This window comes from Vigna radiata, chromosome 2 (assembly GCF_000741045.1).
Source record: "Vigna radiata var. radiata cultivar VC1973A chromosome 2, Vradiata_ver6, whole genome shotgun sequence".
Taxonomy (NCBI): domain Eukaryota; kingdom Viridiplantae; phylum Streptophyta; class Magnoliopsida; order Fabales; family Fabaceae; genus Vigna; species Vigna radiata.
Genome location: NC_028352.1, coordinates 6,912,917 through 6,930,424, shown reverse-complemented (window position 1 = coordinate 6,930,424; position 17,508 = coordinate 6,912,917). Strand labels below are relative to the sequence as shown.

The 17,508-nt window shown below is 35.6% G+C and overlaps 2 protein-coding genes across 3 annotated transcripts; one reads left to right on the top strand and one right to left on the bottom strand.

The window, feature by feature from the left end:
* The first annotated feature begins 3,251 nt into the window (after positions 1–3,251).
* LOC106756275 (DNA ligase 1) lies at positions 3,252–12,611 on the top strand. 2 transcript variants are annotated; one of them, XM_014638641.2, is made up of 17 exons: positions 3,255–4,680; positions 4,865–4,981; positions 5,870–5,971; positions 6,054–6,170; positions 6,538–6,768; positions 6,855–6,949; positions 7,085–7,172; positions 7,570–7,701; positions 9,614–9,726; positions 10,075–10,176; positions 10,256–10,317; positions 10,475–10,546; positions 10,627–10,700; positions 10,786–10,842; positions 11,725–11,802; positions 11,897–11,974; positions 12,082–12,611. In XM_014638641.2, exons 1-17 carry the CDS (start codon positions 3,880–3,882, stop codon positions 12,154–12,156), a joined length of 2,394 nt encoding a protein of 797 aa, XP_014494127.1. In that variant the 5' UTR covers positions 3,255–3,879; the 3' UTR covers positions 12,157–12,611. The 2 variants fall into 2 exon arrangements, with proteins under 2 accessions (XP_022634235.1, XP_014494127.1); XM_022778514.1 differs by lacking the exons at positions 11,725–11,802; positions 11,897–11,974; positions 12,082–12,611 and adding an exon at positions 11,039–11,718 and having other exon boundaries at positions 3,252–4,680; positions 10,786–10,879.
* A 1,350-nt stretch (positions 12,612–13,961) lies between these two features.
* Positions 13,962–15,533, bottom strand: LOC106754406 (probable basic-leucine zipper transcription factor R). The gene is made up of 2 exons (XM_014636415.2): positions 15,324–15,533; positions 13,962–15,250 (listed from the first exon to the last, which is right to left on the bottom strand). Exons 1-2 carry the CDS (start codon positions 15,375–15,377, stop codon positions 14,525–14,527), a joined length of 780 nt encoding a protein of 259 aa, XP_014491901.1. The 5' UTR covers positions 15,378–15,533; the 3' UTR covers positions 13,962–14,524.
* Between the last annotated feature and the right edge of the window lie 1,975 nt (positions 15,534–17,508).

The following is a 17,508-nucleotide window of genomic DNA, read 5'->3' as shown; positions in this document are numbered from 1 at the left end:
ACATTTGTATTTGGATGAAGTGATTGACTGCATCCTCTTAAAATAGTTTATTTGAACTTTGAAATTTAGAACTAGTTAATCTTTGTTGTATTATAAAGATGAAAAATTTATATACGTAAAAAGAAAAAATACAGCAAATGTAGCTTTTTATTTAAAAAATAATAATTTCTGAAATATTCAAAAGTGGACTCCTATACAAGGTTACTTTTTGTACAGAGAAAAAAAAATGAGCAAAGTGGAAGGTGCAAATAGAAAAAAAGGGAGTTACTGCAAATACAAAAAAAAAAAAGCGAAGTTACTGCAAATAGAAACCGCTGTTCATCCCCACACAGTATACAAGAAGGGAAAAAATGATTAGAATGTACATAAACCCTGAAATTTCACTTAAAAAAGCGATAATTTAATGAACCAGGAAGATAAGTACCAATACAATTTTTAAACTATTAATACAAGCTATAAGAACAACCAATTGTAAAGCCTGAGAGAAAGTCAGCTTTGAAAATGGTCAAGTGGCAATAAATGATGGGCTCACTTCAATTAAGAAAATAATTTTGTCATATAAACATTTTTCCCCAAAGATCCTCTCATCACCTGAGAAAATCCAATATCACCTTCAAAGCTTTACTACCTTTTCTTTTCTGCCTTCTCTCTTCCATCCCTCTCCGTTGAGCCATTTGATTTTTGATCAGGTGGTATCCAAGCGTCCGTGTAGTAGAGAGCTCCGCTTTTGACCGATCAATTTCTTCAATCCGATCGATAAGTCGCTTTTTCTTTTTCCTCTGTTATTTTGGGAACTTAAGGCATACAACTCTGCTGGTTGCATGTAGCTAGTAGTATTTCTCTCGTTTCCTCTCTTCATTCTAGCTCTAAGAGTTGATTCTATCACCACTTTGGTGATTTGTAGGGTTTGGTTGAGTTCTTATTTCGTGAGAGGTACTGTGGAGACGTTGGTGTGAGTTGTACTGTGAGAACCCAAGGTAAGGGGAGCTAGTTGTTTGTTTGAATCTGTTTTAAAAAATATATGTATGTTGAATTCTGAACTGGTGTGTTGATTTAGACTGTATTTTAGGTTTTATGTATCTTGTATAACATGAATTGAAATGTGCAAATGATGAACCTGTGATTGATGGCCTGTGTAGTGAGTTGATGAACCTAATTGTTGTAAATTGGACTGGTAGGAAGTGCTTGGGAGTGGAAATGTTGTTGTAGCATTGTTAGATGAGAAATCTAGTATGAAGATAGTGGTTTTAGTAAGTCTAATGGAAATGAGGTAGTGATTTTGGGCAATTGGGGTCTGGAGAACAATTGGGTCGTTTGGGTAGTTCAAATAGATAAATTGTGATTTATTAGGCACATAAAATTGAACTAAAACATGTTAAAAGGGGCACAATTGATTTTGAGTCATTAAGTTATTGATTTTGGTGTTCTAGAGGGTAAATTGAGTCTTGATCACTTTAAAAACATTGTAGGAATGATAGAAATAATCTAAACAAGCTTAATTAGGACAAAATCACGATCCAGAGGTCTTAGAAATTGGGAAAAAGGTCTAGAATTGGCAAAAAGGGTGTGTGAGTGCAAAATTTGCAGATTTGACATTATGCAGATCATGTAGACTCACTATGCGAATGGTCTTGCATAGCGAGTCATTGCAGGGGAGTGTTCTCTGTCTGGGTCATTCGTTGTGCGAGCTGGTGCGCTATGCGAATGACCAGAGGGTACTGCTCTTTGCCTGGTGGATTCGCACAACGAATCCTGTCGCTATGCAACTAGGGCTGGCCTGGAGCCTTTGTCAAGTTAATTCGCAAGGCGACCTTGGGTGTGCTATGCGAATCACCATGGTCTCGTTATGCTAGCCTTGTGCGCTATGCGAGAAGTCTAGTGTGTAGTAGTTTAATTTATCTTTTGTTGTGTGTTTGATTAAGTGGTTTGTTAACTTGTTGTGAAGCATGCTTTAGTATCTACAGTGTTGTATTATGACGTCCAAACATGTATGTTGATCGTAGTTAAGAATGTATGATTATAAAGTTAATGAAGTATGATTCAAGTTAGTAAGTCAAGTTTTAAAGTGTAGAATCTCTTGGTGAGATTTTTAATTGTTTAGAATGAAAGTATGAGCTCAGTCTTAGGGGTCATTCTGAAACTCCAATGGTCCTTCTTCTCACGTAGAGAGGATTGAACCATGTCGTGAGGAGTAGTAGGAGGTCTTAGTCTTGGGGGCTTCCAATATGACTTAAGACCCAAAACAAGCTAACCTCGTGAATGTGGTAGGGTGGGACCCAATGGCCAAGTATTATAAGCCACCACGAGTGCATGACCCGCCATAGCTCGATTATCATTCTAAGTCTGGACAAGTTAAGTCTAGTATACAACATGTTAGGATGTATGTTTTAACTTGCTTTGACTGAAATTGATTCTTGTATGTTACATGTTGTTATATTGTATGCTTTTTGTATAACCAACTCACCCTTCTGCTTGTTTTTGTGCTTGCTTGTGTGTGGTGTTTTTCTTTTGCAATGATCATCCACTTAGATATGAGCAGAGGTGGATGAAGTGCCTCTAGAGTAAACCTTGAAGAGAGATGACAGTGCTACATAGTATAGTTAGGATTTCTATCTACCTTAATATACTTTGAAATACTATAGTACTTAAAATTTTAAATTCATACTCTTTTTGGAAAATGACTCTAAGCCAAATACTTTAATACATGTCCTTAACTATTTTACAATATTATATTTTTGATGACACCATATTTTATATTATATATATATATATATATATATATATATATATATATATATATATATATATATATATATATATATATATATATATATGATTGGTTGGTCACACCAACAATAAGTTACAAATAAATTTTAAATTTTAAATTTTCACAGTGTTTATTAATTTTTCTTTATTTATTAATGTTATTACATAATATTTTTTATAAGAGATTATATTATTTGTATCAATAATTTGTTATATCTGTCCATTTTTTTAATTTGATTAAAAATGTAAAACAAAATACATAAAATTACAAAAAATAAATAAATTATATAATTATAAAATATAAATATGAAAAAATTTTAAAATTACAAAACTACAAAATTCATAAAATTTTAAGATTGCAAACTTAAAAAATTACAAAATTTAAGATTTACCACATTAAGATTTAAGAGTTAGTTTAATAAATTTAAAGACTTCTGATCCACTCTTTATTAAAAACTTATATAATTTGATTAATAACATCATCAATGTTGAAGCAGTTCAAAGGAGAGGATCATCCAAATTAACTCTCAAAAACAAAACTCAACACATCAAAAACTTCCTATCCTCCTGCAAGCTTCCAGAATCACTGCACCGGTTGTGTTGGACTTCATAGAAAGCATTCAGATTTGAGGGTAGCTTTGGTTGGACACGCCACCAACAAGCATCGTTCACGGAGACCAAAAAGAAAGGAAAAACGCTTCGAACGGATCAATATAGAGGGTCAAAGGAAGGAACAGGAGATGAATTCTTGAGGCTTAGCGGTGGTCCGTTAGTAGCAGGTGGAGTTGGTGCTGCCGCTGCGCGAAGATACATTGATTCTTCCGGGAGGTTTCGAGGTACCGCGGCAGGAGATGGCGATCTGAGAGCGGCAGTGAACTTAGCAGAGTTCTTGGAGAGAGATAGAGAGTGACGGCTGCACACTCCACTCTCATCTGTATAATAAAACCCACGTGTCACAGTTTCGAATGGTTTAACCTATTTTTTAGTGTGTAAGTGCAAGTAAGGGTGATTGTTCCCGCCACTTCTGTAGTCTCTGGCGGATCTCCCGCTTCTCTAACAAACTCACTCACGCTCTGTTTGCCCTTTCAAATCACTCACTCGGTTCATTCATTCATGCTCCCATTGCATTTTCGATCCTCTTTTGGTTCTTCTTTTCGTCTATGTTTCTGTTTCTCTCGAACTGTTAGGGTTTCGTCTCTCGTCTCTTTCCCTCTGTCTCTCTTCTCTGTCTCTCTCCGCGTCATGTCTAAGCCACCCTCCGCCTTCGACGCTCTCATGTCCGCCGCTAAGAAGAATTCCAAATCCAAAACATCCAAGCTTTCATCACCTCCCAAGAAAAGAAAATCTCCACTCTCCACTTCTTCACAAAATCCTAGCAACCCCAAATCCCCCAAATTGCCTTCTCCGCCCATAACTGTTGTTGAACCGGAGCAAGCAGTTAAACAAGAAGAACTTGTTAAACCAGTTAAACAAGAAGAACTTGTTAAACCAGAAGCTGTTAAGCCGGAGCCGCGGAAGGTACGCCAACTGTTAACGTCTTCTTCTTCGAAGGGGAAGACCGAGGAGCTGAAGAAGCAAGTTCCGCAGCTGAAGCAGAAGCCTTCCAGTTTCGATCCCGCTTCGATTATTGCATGGGAGAAGGGACAGCCCGTGCCGTTTCTCTTTCTCGCCTTGGCATTCGATATGATTTCTCAGGAAAGTGGAAGAATAGTCATCACTGACATTGTTTGCAATATGCTGCGGACTGTGATGCTGACCACGCCAGAGGATCTTGTTCCCGTCGTTTACCTCTCCGCAAATCGGATTGCGCCTGCTCATGAAGGATTGGAATTGGGAATCGGCGAGTCGATCATTTCCAAGGCGCTCGCTGAGGCTTATGGAAGGAACGAGAATTGGATTAAGACTCAGTATCAGGTGACTGAATTTAGATGTGTCCTTTTGTTCTTTCTTTGTTTAGTTGGATTTGACCGTGGAAGATCTTTGTTATGAGGCGGTTTCAGTTCTTTTGGTTTACTAAGAATTGGTATCGGGTGACTGATTTTTTCTTCCATTCTTGCTGCTGAGAGGATTTTGACCGAAGGTATTTTACTATTGACAGAAAAAAGGTGATTTAGGCTTGGTTGCTAAAGAGAGTCGTTCGTCTCAACCTATGATGTGGAAGCCTGAAGCATTAACCATCAGGAAGGTTTTCAACACTTTTCGCCTTATTGCTAAGGTATGTTAGCATTGATTTTGAATATTGTGCATTTGGTTGTCCGCTTATTCACATTACATCTCAACCTTTTCCTCAAGCTTTTAAATATAAACAAATTACATTGACATTGAGGTTTATTGAAATCGCACATGATCCCCCAGTCAACAACAATCTCCCTTGCAGGCAATTACACAGTCTAACGTGTTTCTGTTAGGTTTATTTCAAACAAGTAAATGAGTTTATTGCAGGGTTTAAAAAAAGAGAGGGTTATTTACTTTCTAAATAGCAGTGCCTAGTTTTTTGTCGACGAGTTCCATCTATAGTTATACCCATGCATGGATCAATTTGAAATTATTATTACAACGTGGAGTAATTGAGGAAACTAAGCACAACATTGCCATGACCCTTTGCTTTAGGATAACCTAGTTTTTGTGCATTCTCATGCGGTGTAACAGCATGAATGGTGAAAAGAGAATAGAGAATTTGCAAAAGTAAATTCTGAGTAAACTGGTATTGAAGACTTGGAGAGCATAATTGGTCTCTCTATCATATGTTGTGCATAGAGCACATCGGTCATTTTCAGCTCATTTTGTTGATACTCTATTATGGTTAGAAGTTTGTTGGAGTTTAATGTGCTGTACCAGAACAATGTGCCTGGGATGGAGGTTTGTCTGTGTCTTTTGTTGAAGCCATGGCTTATTAAAAGCTATGTTATACGTTTCTTTTCATCTTTAAATTTCTTGACATCTGTTTGGTGAGCATGTTAGAAGTTAGTATGGCTGGGTGTATGTCCTGTAAGGGAAGAAAGGAGGAATTTCTTGTTGGGATTTGAATTGAATACGTATGTGTGTAGAACTGAATTTTTCTAAATAATGCTGTTACTTTTTCTTTATTTCTAAATGTGTACAGGAATCTGGAAAAGACAGTCAAGAGAAAAAAAAGAATCATATCAAGGCACTTCTCGTTGCTGCAACTGACTGTGAACCTCAATATCTAATTCGTTTGCTTCAGGTTGAAATTTTAATTCTTCATTGAAGTTTTCTGGTGTGGGCTTACTTATTCATGTTAATTGCATCTTGTTCTTGTTTTGCAGACGAAGTTGCGAATTGGTTATGCAGAACAAACTCTGTTGGCTGCACTAGGCCAAGCTGCAGTATACACTGAAGAACACTCTAAACCGCCTCCTGAAATTCAGTCTCCTTTAGACAAGGTAAGCTAATGTGATTGAACTGGGAATTATGGTATAAGAGTTAATTGGTTTACATGGCTTAGTCTTGTGATTTCATGTTGAATAGCAATATTCGCCTTTGGGTTTTAAACATTTTAAGTGGTTCTGAACTAAATATTTCGGGGTAGGGTGCTGCTGCTGCTGTAGTTGGTATCAGTGATTTCTGATGAAGATACCACCCACCTTTTCCCTATTCTGCATTTTAGGAAACATTGGGCAGAAATGCATTATATTTCATTTCCTATTATATATATATATATATATATATATATATATATATATATCATATGTATCATATGTATCATATATGTATAAATATATATTTATTTCTGGTTTCATTTTGCATCAGGCTTCGGATATTGTTAAACAAGTCTATTCTGTTCTTCCTGACTATGACAAAATAATATCTGCACTGCTTACGGAGGGTCTATGGAAGCTTCCAAAAACTTGTAAATTTACTCCAGGTGTTCCAATTAGACCTATGCTATCAAAGGCAGCAAAAAGTGTAACTGAAGTTCTGAACAAATTCCAGGATGTGGAATTTACCTGTGAATACAAATACGATGGAGAGCGTGCCCAGGTGATACTTCATGGTCAAGTCTTCCATCCGAAACATAACTCTTGTAATATTAATTATGTGCAATAACATTATCTGCATTGAAACAGATACATTACCTGGAGAATGGTTCAGTTGAGATTTACAGTAGACAAGCAGAACGGAACACTGAGAAGTTTCCTGATGTTGCTGCTGCAGTTTCAAGGTAAAAAAAAAAGCTTTATTGGGAATGATATTTTTGAGGTCTGGTTCAGCCTTTTTGCGTAGGGCACTTCCTAACAAGATGAAGTTGCATTTAGTAAACAATCACTTGTAATGACCATTTATTGTCAGTGAACAGGTTGAAGAAAACAAGTGTATCTTCATTTATTCTTGATTGTGAAATTGTCGCATATGATCGTGCAACACAAAAACTTCTTTCTTTCCAGGTAATTGTAATGCTGTTTTTCTTTTTGGATGTTAGTACATTATCAGAAACTTTTTTATACCTGCAGTTAATAAACATTAAGTCCTTTGGTATGTTATGCTTGTGTTGTCTTTCCTATCTTGGTGACACAAGTTTTCGGTTTCTGATATTTTTGTGCTGGGATTTGAATTAGACATGACTTGAAAGAAGAAAATAATGTTTTTTTAACTGATTCATAGAAAGTTCTCTAGTATAGAATAGATAGGACATGTATCAGAGTTAGCTATCTGCTCATCTATATCCCTTATAATGGAAAATTGCATTTACATTTATGACCTGCATTTATATATGACATGTTATCAAGGGCTTAACATTTAAATTCTCTTTGACTCTTTCAAGAACATGTTTGTTTTTGACAGACCCTCAGTACTCGAGCTCGCAAGAAAGTAGAAATTGAAGATATAAAGGTTAATGTCTGTGTATTTGCTTTTGATTTGTTGTATCTAAATGGCCAAGAACTTCTTCAGGAAAACCTTAGAGTCCGCAGAGAGGTACCTACTTTTATCTTTGCTCTGTCAATAGTTTCATGTTTTTTATTTCTTTTTCATGTAGCTTAGTCCTTGATAGAGAAGGCTGACAGTGGTAAGCCTAAAAGCTGATCCAGTTTTTGAGATACATTTTTTAGTTTGGTAGTGTTAGGACTTAAGCGCAAGCGGAGAGTCCAAGTTTAGAAACTAGTCTATTAGGTAGAAGAACCTCAATGGTAAGTATCATATTAAGTAGATCACCCTACTCATTGTGGGACTCCTAACATTTTCACCCCTTTTAAGGACTGACATCAATCATCAATTAGTATTTTTGTTTACACCTTAATCCAACCTATAGATATTTTGTTCTATAGTCCAACCCAATAAAAACACCAATTGTTAGGACTCAGCACAGGAGAACCTCAAGCTTTAAGTGATTAATGTGAGGATTTTGCATAAATTGTCAAATAACTTCGACAGATATTAGGTCTTGTAATAATGAGATAAATGTACCTCCGTTATCTTTATAGATATGAAAAAGTTTCACCTTAGTCCACCATAAAATTTTGATTTAACAAATCCAATAGGTTGTTCCACGTAAGTTTCATCATTAAACAATGAAAGGAAAACATTTTTAATGTCAAGCTAGTGAAGTGGCCGATAGCAAATAACAACCATTGCAAAAAGAAAGGCCTAGCAAGTATTCAAGTGTATATAAACTTGTGTATATCCTTTGGCCACCAATTAAGCTTTGAGGTGCTCAACTTCATCACTAGGTCCAACTTTAACAACATAAACCCAACCACGATCTTCTTTCTAGATGGAATAGGAACAAACTTCCATGTGTAATTGCTTGCGAGAAAGTGCACTTCATCATGTGTTTCATCAATCATGGCTTATTGCCATTCAAGATGAAGTGTTCCATTAGTAGTTTTAGGAACCATGGGACAGACAAAGAAACAACAAAAGAACATGATGGAGACAATGATAAATTGAAAAGTTACAAATAGGATATGGATTAAACTCAATTCCTTAGAGCAATTGGTTGCAATTGGCTGATTTCAAATGAATCATGTGAAATAGTTGACAGACCATAAATATGATCAAAGGCACCTAAGTCAACTATTACTTACGAAGGTTAACCCTCCACGGATTGAAAAATACAAGTTGTTAAAACCCTTGGCCCCTTAGAAGATTGACCTTGATGGTTCAATTTTTCAAACTTAAGTCTCAAATACTGTTGGTACTCATTGGAAAACTTGGTAACAAGAAATGTGCACCTAGAAGATGTCGACAAGATGAACGACAATGGTTTGATGTAATTCCACATCAAGAAGGTGGCACATTAACTCAGGTACCTGATAAAGGGCAATTAGAGATTGGAGCGAGGTAGTGTCACAAAGCTTTTGTTCATGTCATCACCAAGGTTGCGCTGGATCGTGCTCTTCAAGACATACATAACCCTAACTTAGCTAGGAAATACGGTTTTGGACGGTGGTAGTAGACAATTGATACTGGTGGTCCGACAACAGGGCACTAATTTTGACTTCAAATTGGTTGCAATAAAAATCAGTGAGTTGCTTATATATATATATATATATATATATATATATATATATATATATATATATATATATATATATCCTATAACACTAAATCCTTAGGCTAGGACACCCAAATTACAGCTATATGAAAACTGTACAATACAATAACAATCATAATTTTAACAATACTTGAGCATTGAGACTCCTCCACCTAATGGACTAGTCTTTTTAGGTTGGGTTCTCTTGCTTAAGTCCTAACAGGTAGGGAAACTAATTGATTTCTTTCACAATGTTGATTTAATGTAATTTACTCATTGAATTTATTCAATTACTCATGGGCTTCTATACAAATAAGAGCTACTTATTGATGGGTATCTGTTTTCTCTCTGCAGCACCTTTATGCCTCTTTTGAGGAAGAATCTGGTTTTCTTCAGTTTGCAACAGCATTAACTTCAAATGATGTTGAGGAGATACAGAATTTTCTTGACCAAGCTGTTGGTGCTAGGTGCACGTTTTCTTCTAGTTAGTTCTGAGTTTAAAATAATGCATTATTTCAGCATAATGTATGATACTCTGCAACTTATGCTAATGAGATTTACTATTAGTATTTGATAGGCATACGAAGATTGGACTACATAGTCTGTTTGTTTTGCCATTCAATCAGCTTGAACTTTAATGATACGTTAGACAAGGATTTTTCCGAATGTGCTTTATTTAGTAATCAGGACAAACTGGCAAAACAAACTGACTCTTGATTATTTATTGTTCAACAATCAGATGTTTAAAATTTGTTTCTCTTTCTATAATTTGAATGAGAATTTGTCATTGATATTCGGTGTCTCTTGATTCGTAGTTGTGAGGGATTGATTATTAAGACATTAAATGAGGACGCTACATATGAACCTGCCAAGCGATCACTCAACTGGCTAAAACTGAAGAAAGATTATATGGACAAGTAAGGATGTGTGTTCTGAGTTCATATTTCTTAATTCTTTATTATGAATTTCTGTTTACTCATCAGTTCTAGTTTACAGTTTAGGGGACTCTGTAGACTTGGTACCTATTGCTGCTTTCCATGGGCGTGGTAAACGTACAGGTGATCATGAGTATACTCTTTAGTGTGATGTGGCTTATGTTACTCGGCTTTTTTAACAGTGTGTATGAAGAAGGCTATGCCTTTGGGATTTAGATACACTGCTATTGTAAACCCTTAGCATAGAGAGGTTTGAATGAAATAGTGCCATGTCTTGTAGGAGTTTATGGTGCCTTCCTCCTTGCTTGCTATGACAACAATAATGAAGAATTTCAAACTATTTGCAAGATTGGTTAGTATTTTAATTTTGTAGTCACTGCCGATTTCATTTATTAAGATTCTTTCTCTTAATCTTCTTGTTATGGTGGGCAGGAACGGGGTTCTCTGAATCTGTACTTGTAGAACGTTCTTCCAGTCTTCGTTCTCAAGTGATTTCCAAGCCGAAGGTCCCAGCCTCTTCTTTCACTCTTATCCTTTTCTAGTCATGTTTGATATTTTTGAAATTAATTTAATAACGCTCTTTGATTTCAGTCGTACTATAGATTTGGGGAAACAATCAATCCTGATGTCTGGTTTGAAGCCAGTGAGGTGATAGTTATCCTGACTTTTCTTGTCGATTTCACTATTATTTTATGGATAATGATATTTAGACAACATTTTTTTTTACAACATTTGAACTTTGATTATTATTATTGATTGTGGAGTAATTTTTGACCAATCACAGATTGACACGTAATCAATGTTCAAATGTTGTCAAAAAAGTGTTGTCTAAATATCATTATCCTTATTTTATTTCCCAATTGTGCTGTAGCCTACCATCATTATAGAGTCATCTTATCTCTTAATGGTATTACTGTGTCCTTGTTTTAAATTTTCTAGTACTTCAATGGAAGACATGGAAGAACATTCATACTGTTGGGAATACTATCATGGTCTGATGCCACTCGAATGTGGCTGAATGATCTCCCAATGTGATCGAGTAGGGATTATATGCAATCTTGTTCTTGACATTACTTTCTAGAATAGTGAGGGCAGTTGGAAAAGCATTACTAATAATAGTGGGAAGGATAATGGGCATATGGCATTTCAAGTTTTAAATAAACGGTGAAAGCTCGTATGTTGTATTTGGTAGAGAAGAACGAAACACGTTTGATGAAAATAAAATAGGAAAGTAGAAATATATAAGAAATAAAATAGAAAGTTGAAGATGATTGGTTGAAGAGAAATAGAAAGACGAGTGAAAATAAGTGAAAAATGGTAGTATGTTCCATTTTTTTCAATTTGGTTTCACTCACCAACAATCGACACTAATTTCATCTTTTGGTTCCCTAAAATAATCATGCCATTGGAGTTGAAACGATTTTTCCAGTGCCTTATTTTTAATTGTATATTTTTATCCAATAAAATCGTATTATGCTCTTTGTAGCAATCTTTTTATGTATTAGCTGTATCTTACCTTATTTCATCCAGGTGTGGGAGGTGAGAGCGGCAGACCTGACCATTAGCCCTGTCCACCGTGCTGCAGCGGGCATAGTAGATCCGAACAAGGTAATAGAATGAATTGATGTGTAACATTGTTTAATTGTTGATAATAGCTGTATTTAACTTTTTTGGTTGGCATTTCTTCATCTTTTCTTTGAAGGGCATCTCTCTTCGTTTTCCAAGGCTGGTTCGAGTCCGGCATGACAAAGCTCCTGAACAGGCCACATCATCTGAGCAGGTAAAGTGCAATCTATTTTATCTGACCAACAATATGATAGAAGATTGAAAAAATAGAAATGGGAACTCAAATTGATTATTTTTGGTCATGTTTCGATTGCTTTGCAGATTGCTGAGTTGTATAAAGCCCAAAAATACAATCAAGCGAACAAACAAGATGACGAAGATGAAGAAGATTATTGAGCGGAAAATTTTTCCACTTTTTCCTGCTGAAATGTAAAATGTAAGTTGTATGGCTGATGATCGCATGAGAGAAAGATGTGTATATGCGAAATTTTGCCTAAGCTTAGGTCAGAGAGCATGATTGCACATTTAACATTATTTGAAAATTCGATGTACAACGTAGAAGAAGCTCATGGAGGGCCCCAAAAGTAGACATTTGCGCTTAAACCATGTTAATTCCTGTCTACAATTCTGTTTTGTTCTTGTAACATGATGCTGTAGTTTAGGCGGTTAGCATTGACGGAAACAGTTCTCAATATTAGTCCATGTGTCATAAGATTTAGCATGGCACGTCATGTGGAGCTTTATCTTTCCGTTTTCAATTGTAAAACTGTTGTATTGAACTTTCTTTTTAACTGTACATGACTGTTTTGAAAAATCTAATTCTGATTGCCTGAACTTGACTCAGAAGATAAGATTGAATGTTATTTCCGTCGTTGAGTTTATTAGAGAAAAGGACTGGGTTCAATGATTGCTCGAAGGATGTAAGTGAGATATGCCTAATGTTTAGAACAAAAGTTCATCTTCCAAGTCATCCGTGTTCTATGGAATAAGATCCTAAACCCTTTTCACTTTGATCCCAGTTTAAGGTTCTGCCATTGGTCCAAACTCTTTCGTTTCTTACATTTCTTTGTTTTTTTTTACCCTCCTTTGGAGAGCTTGCGGCATTTGGTTTGTTCCTTGAATTTTCTTTTCTTCTATGCAGACTGGAAATGACTTAAATCTTTGAATTTTCCTTTGTTCTTTGAACATAGACGGGGTTACTTGTCGGCCCGAGGTATAACTATGGGCCTGGGCTTTATATGGTTAAAACCGTCTTTGAGATTGTTCTAATTTGGCTTATTCGGCCTAATGTTGACCGAAGCTTCAACCTCTCTTGTCTTGTAAGGCACGAGTCGCGTCATTTGCGCAGCCTGTGTTCACCGTTCGGAAGAGGCTTAGCGTGTTTTCTAGGACTTCCTTGTTACCCTCACCGGCAAGGATGTATTGATGTAAAGTTTAATTTATTACACAGCTAGCTGGATGAAAACAACGTCGTTTCTATTTTAATTTCTCAATTAAGAAACTAAGTTTCTATAGCTGGCGCTAACCGCGCAAAAGAAGAGAGATATACAGTAAATAATCCCTGGTCAAAATTCCAGAAAACGTTAGCTTCTTGAATAGTAACAGTGACAATTGCTGGATAAAGTTTACGTTTGAAAAATACGTGAAGTACGCACTACTTTTAGCCAAATTCTTGCAGCTTCTGCATTCTACCTGTCTGCTTTGAAGAAGACTGTCCATGTGATTTCCCTTGACCTGACCTTCACACTGTTATAGAACATGGCTACACTTTGTATGGAATTTGACGCTGACATCCTTCTATTGGATCATTATATCTTCAAAATTTATCCCAAATATTCGTAGTTTGATAACTAAAAGGATTTTCTAAAATAATCCCACTGGAACAGAGATGGCACACCCTGAATTATAAGGTGATATTATAGATTGGAAACAACCTTTTGTTAAAAATTGAGGTACAAAATGATTTAACATATATTATCAGCAGAGTGGATGATTTTCCCTTTGGTTGCCATGCTGATACATAGAATTGGTCGAAGTGAACTGGTATTTTGTCTCTTTGAGAGGAAGAAATATATGGCAGGCTCTTATGGAATGATATAGAGATTGAGATTGATTGATAGTGGTGTAGATTTACATATAACAGAAGCAAAGGAGGGTTAGCTTTAGTTAAGGGAATTAGTGTTAGAAAAAGAGAGGAAATAGGATTAGAAGTGAATAATGATAACTTGTCTAAAAAAGCTTAATATAATGATACACCACACCAGTAATAGATCCTGATTCTGATTTGTGGGTCCACCAAACCCTACACGCAGAGCTCATGGCCGTCCCCCTTGGTGGTTGGCCACACTATCTCCCAACCCCAACGACTACACAACCAATCACCCGTCCCTTTAATTGTTGATGTGATCTTACACATCAACCCTTCTCTCTCTCTCTCTCTCTCTCCCACACTCACACACTCATCACTTCCTGCACTACATTATCCTACTTACATTACAATTTCATACACCCTTTCACCTCACACAAAACAAAAGGAGAATGTGAAAAGGGCAAAAATGCCAGCCAAGGACAATTCATTCATCCAATATCACCAGAAACCCAAAATCAAACCTTTTTTTTTTTTTTTNTTTTTTCCTTCAGCTCTTTTCCTCCCACCGAGTTAAAACAAACCACTGTACATACGCTAGATCAGTCGAATCGAATAAATTAAAACTAAAAAGGATAAATACAACTGACTGGATAACAGTAACAGTTGTAGTAGTGGTCAGTGAAGTACAATCCTTTGGAACTTGGTCTGCGTGGGAGAATCAGAGCCCTCACAGAAAACCCTTTTCCTACTCACTCTCCCGCAGTTGGAGGTGAAGGAGTCTTGGTGGAGGAACTGTGCTTGCGCTTGTGTTTGCGCCTGTGGCTGTGCCTGTGGGGAAGGAATGGTGACAGGAGGAATCTCGAAGGACTCAAGAGCGGGTGGAGGGTGTCTCCATTGAGGGAGTGGTCCCGCGAGGAGCAGAGTCTGAAGCAGAGGACCTGCTTTCATCACTGCCTGCAAAAGCTTACCTTTTTCTGGCAACGGTTTATCTGGTGATATAAGCTCAATCATTGACTCTGGCAACTGTGCCTGCGCACCACCCAAATGCTCCATGATCGGTGAGGAAACAATGCTTTCTTCACAATCGGATGACGACAGCCCATTGTTGGAGTCAATCCCTCTCCTGGGCTCATCTTCAATGCTCGAAATCCCAGAAGCAGGGGCCGTTTGCTGCTGCTGCTGCTGCTGCTGCTGCTTTTGCTGCTGGAAAACCATTTTCTCCACCACCAGTCTCTGCCATTTCTCTTGCGCCTCGTCTCTTTCTCTCATCACCTTATGCAGAAGCTCCTTCAGGGTGAGAAGCTGATCGTCCTTCTTTCTCAGCTCCTCTTGCACACTCGCTCTCGTTTGTTCCAACTCAAGAGTCGTGCACATCAGCGACTGCTTCAGCTCCTCCACTGACTGTCTCATCACAGTTATGCAATAAGGTCGCGAAAGAAACAAAAAAATAAAAAAATAAAAATAAAGGCTTTACCTTTCCGTGGCAGTAGTAAGCCCAACTGAGAAGAGGAGTGCGTTGGTTGTCCATCCGAAACTAGAATTGGAGTTGTTGGAAGAGAGAAAGTGAAAGGGGAATGAAGAAAAGTGGATTGAGAGTGTTTGGGGGGTTTGGAGATGCTTGAAGGTCTTTTATAAGGAGAGTCCAAGTTCCTGTGTTGGGTTGAAAAAACACAACACAAAAAGCCAAAACCTTAACTGTTCCAAAATCCTTTCTCCTTCTCCATCTTATTATAATATCTCTTTACTTCCAACATTCTTAAAACCTAATTTACATTCATACACCCATTCCTTTTTTCACTGTTATCAATTCTAAGTAACCCTTAAATAGAATTACAGTAAATAATAACTATAATTGCAATCATTATTATTAGACAAAAACAGATATATTCTATTTTCAACTATGAATTCTTCATCCTAATTAATTACGTACGGAGCGAGTAGGAACAGTGAAAACATCATTCCTTTTATCTTATAACTATCTTTCCTCCGTTTAACGGAACTTCCCAATAAAGAAATTTATACAAAATTGATTATGTAAAATCTTAAATTCAACTTAACGCTATGAAGATGTTTATTGATGTTAATTGTAATTTAATATATATATTATTACTATGAAGCCAAAACATAGTAAAAGATAAAACCTCGTAATGAACACGAGATTAATTAGATTCACGTGGATTATTTAAAACAAAAACATGGTTATTTCCAAAGTTAAGAAAATGAAGAATGGTTTCAAACATTGGTGGCTTTTGACTGACACACGAAGTTATTTTACGACAGTAATTTGAATGAATGGTACGATCCTTACTATTATTAGTTACCAGCATTAGAAGTAACTTAAACTCTCTCTTTCAATACATGCATCTCCATTTTTGGCTATGGAAACTTAGCCTTTTCATTTTCATTACACGTGGCCTGCCTCATGCACTAAATCCAAACATCTTTTTTTGTTTTTTTCACTAAACAATAATTTCAAATTTTGCTTCTTTGCTTAACTATATTATTACAACACAATTCTTTTCTTGCCTTCATACAACACTTATCTTATTTCAATAACTTCTAAATTATTTCAATTCTTGTTTACATCAATAGTATCACCATTCACCATATATATAGAAAGCACTTGCAAAAGTTTTCTCCTTCTTTATCCATCAATAAAATAATTAAGCAATAATCCAACTCAAACCATTTCTATGAAAGAGAATATGGAAATTAGTTTTTTTTTTTAATTTTTTATTTTATTTTTGAGTTATATAATGTAGACATGATGTGTCAATAGGATAATGCATAAGACTTTTTCTTTCCTTAATGAAACCATTGTAATTAGGAAAATGATATTTTGACACCATTTTGACACTGCACACGTGTCAAAATCAGTGTCAAAATGTGGTTGGACAATTTAAAATTAAAAAAAAAAACTTTGGTTTTTTTCTTTCAAATATGTCTTTGTCTCAATTTTTTTAATTTGAAATCATCCAACCACGTTTTGACATGTGTACAGTATCAAAATAGTATCAAAAATTGGTGTCAAAATATTATTTTCCTTGTAATTATTTGTTTTGGTTGACGATTTCAACCGTTGACAGTGTTAAAGATGTGGAATTGATATTATGAAATTAAAGTGAAAAAATATTATGATAAAGTTCAATTTGCTAGTCAACTTCATTATATAGAGAAATATTTTTCATTATAAATTTCTTTTTTGAAGATAAAATTGCTCTTTGAATAATTTATGTGCCATATAAAGTTTAGATAAATGATTTAGAGTTAGAAAATCCACTTGCTCCTCGTCTTTTCGTCTTTCATCATTATCTTTCGAATCTGATTTTTCTATATGTTAATGCTGGGTATCAGTAATGTTTAGTTAATCAAAATCGATCTTAAATTTAATGAATAAATTTTAAAGTAAAATAAAATAAAAATGAAAAAGTAACATTATTTTAAAGTTAGTTTCACATATCATTTATCACTTTTATTTTCAATCTATATTAATTAAGGATACTCACTTAAACAAGAATGAAATATATGTGTTTACAAATAAATATTATATTATTGAATCAGTAATTTTAAATTTTTATGTTGATTGATAAATTGTCGTGATTCACATGATCGATTTAACTTTATAATGAAACAAGAACACTATATGATCTTCATTTATT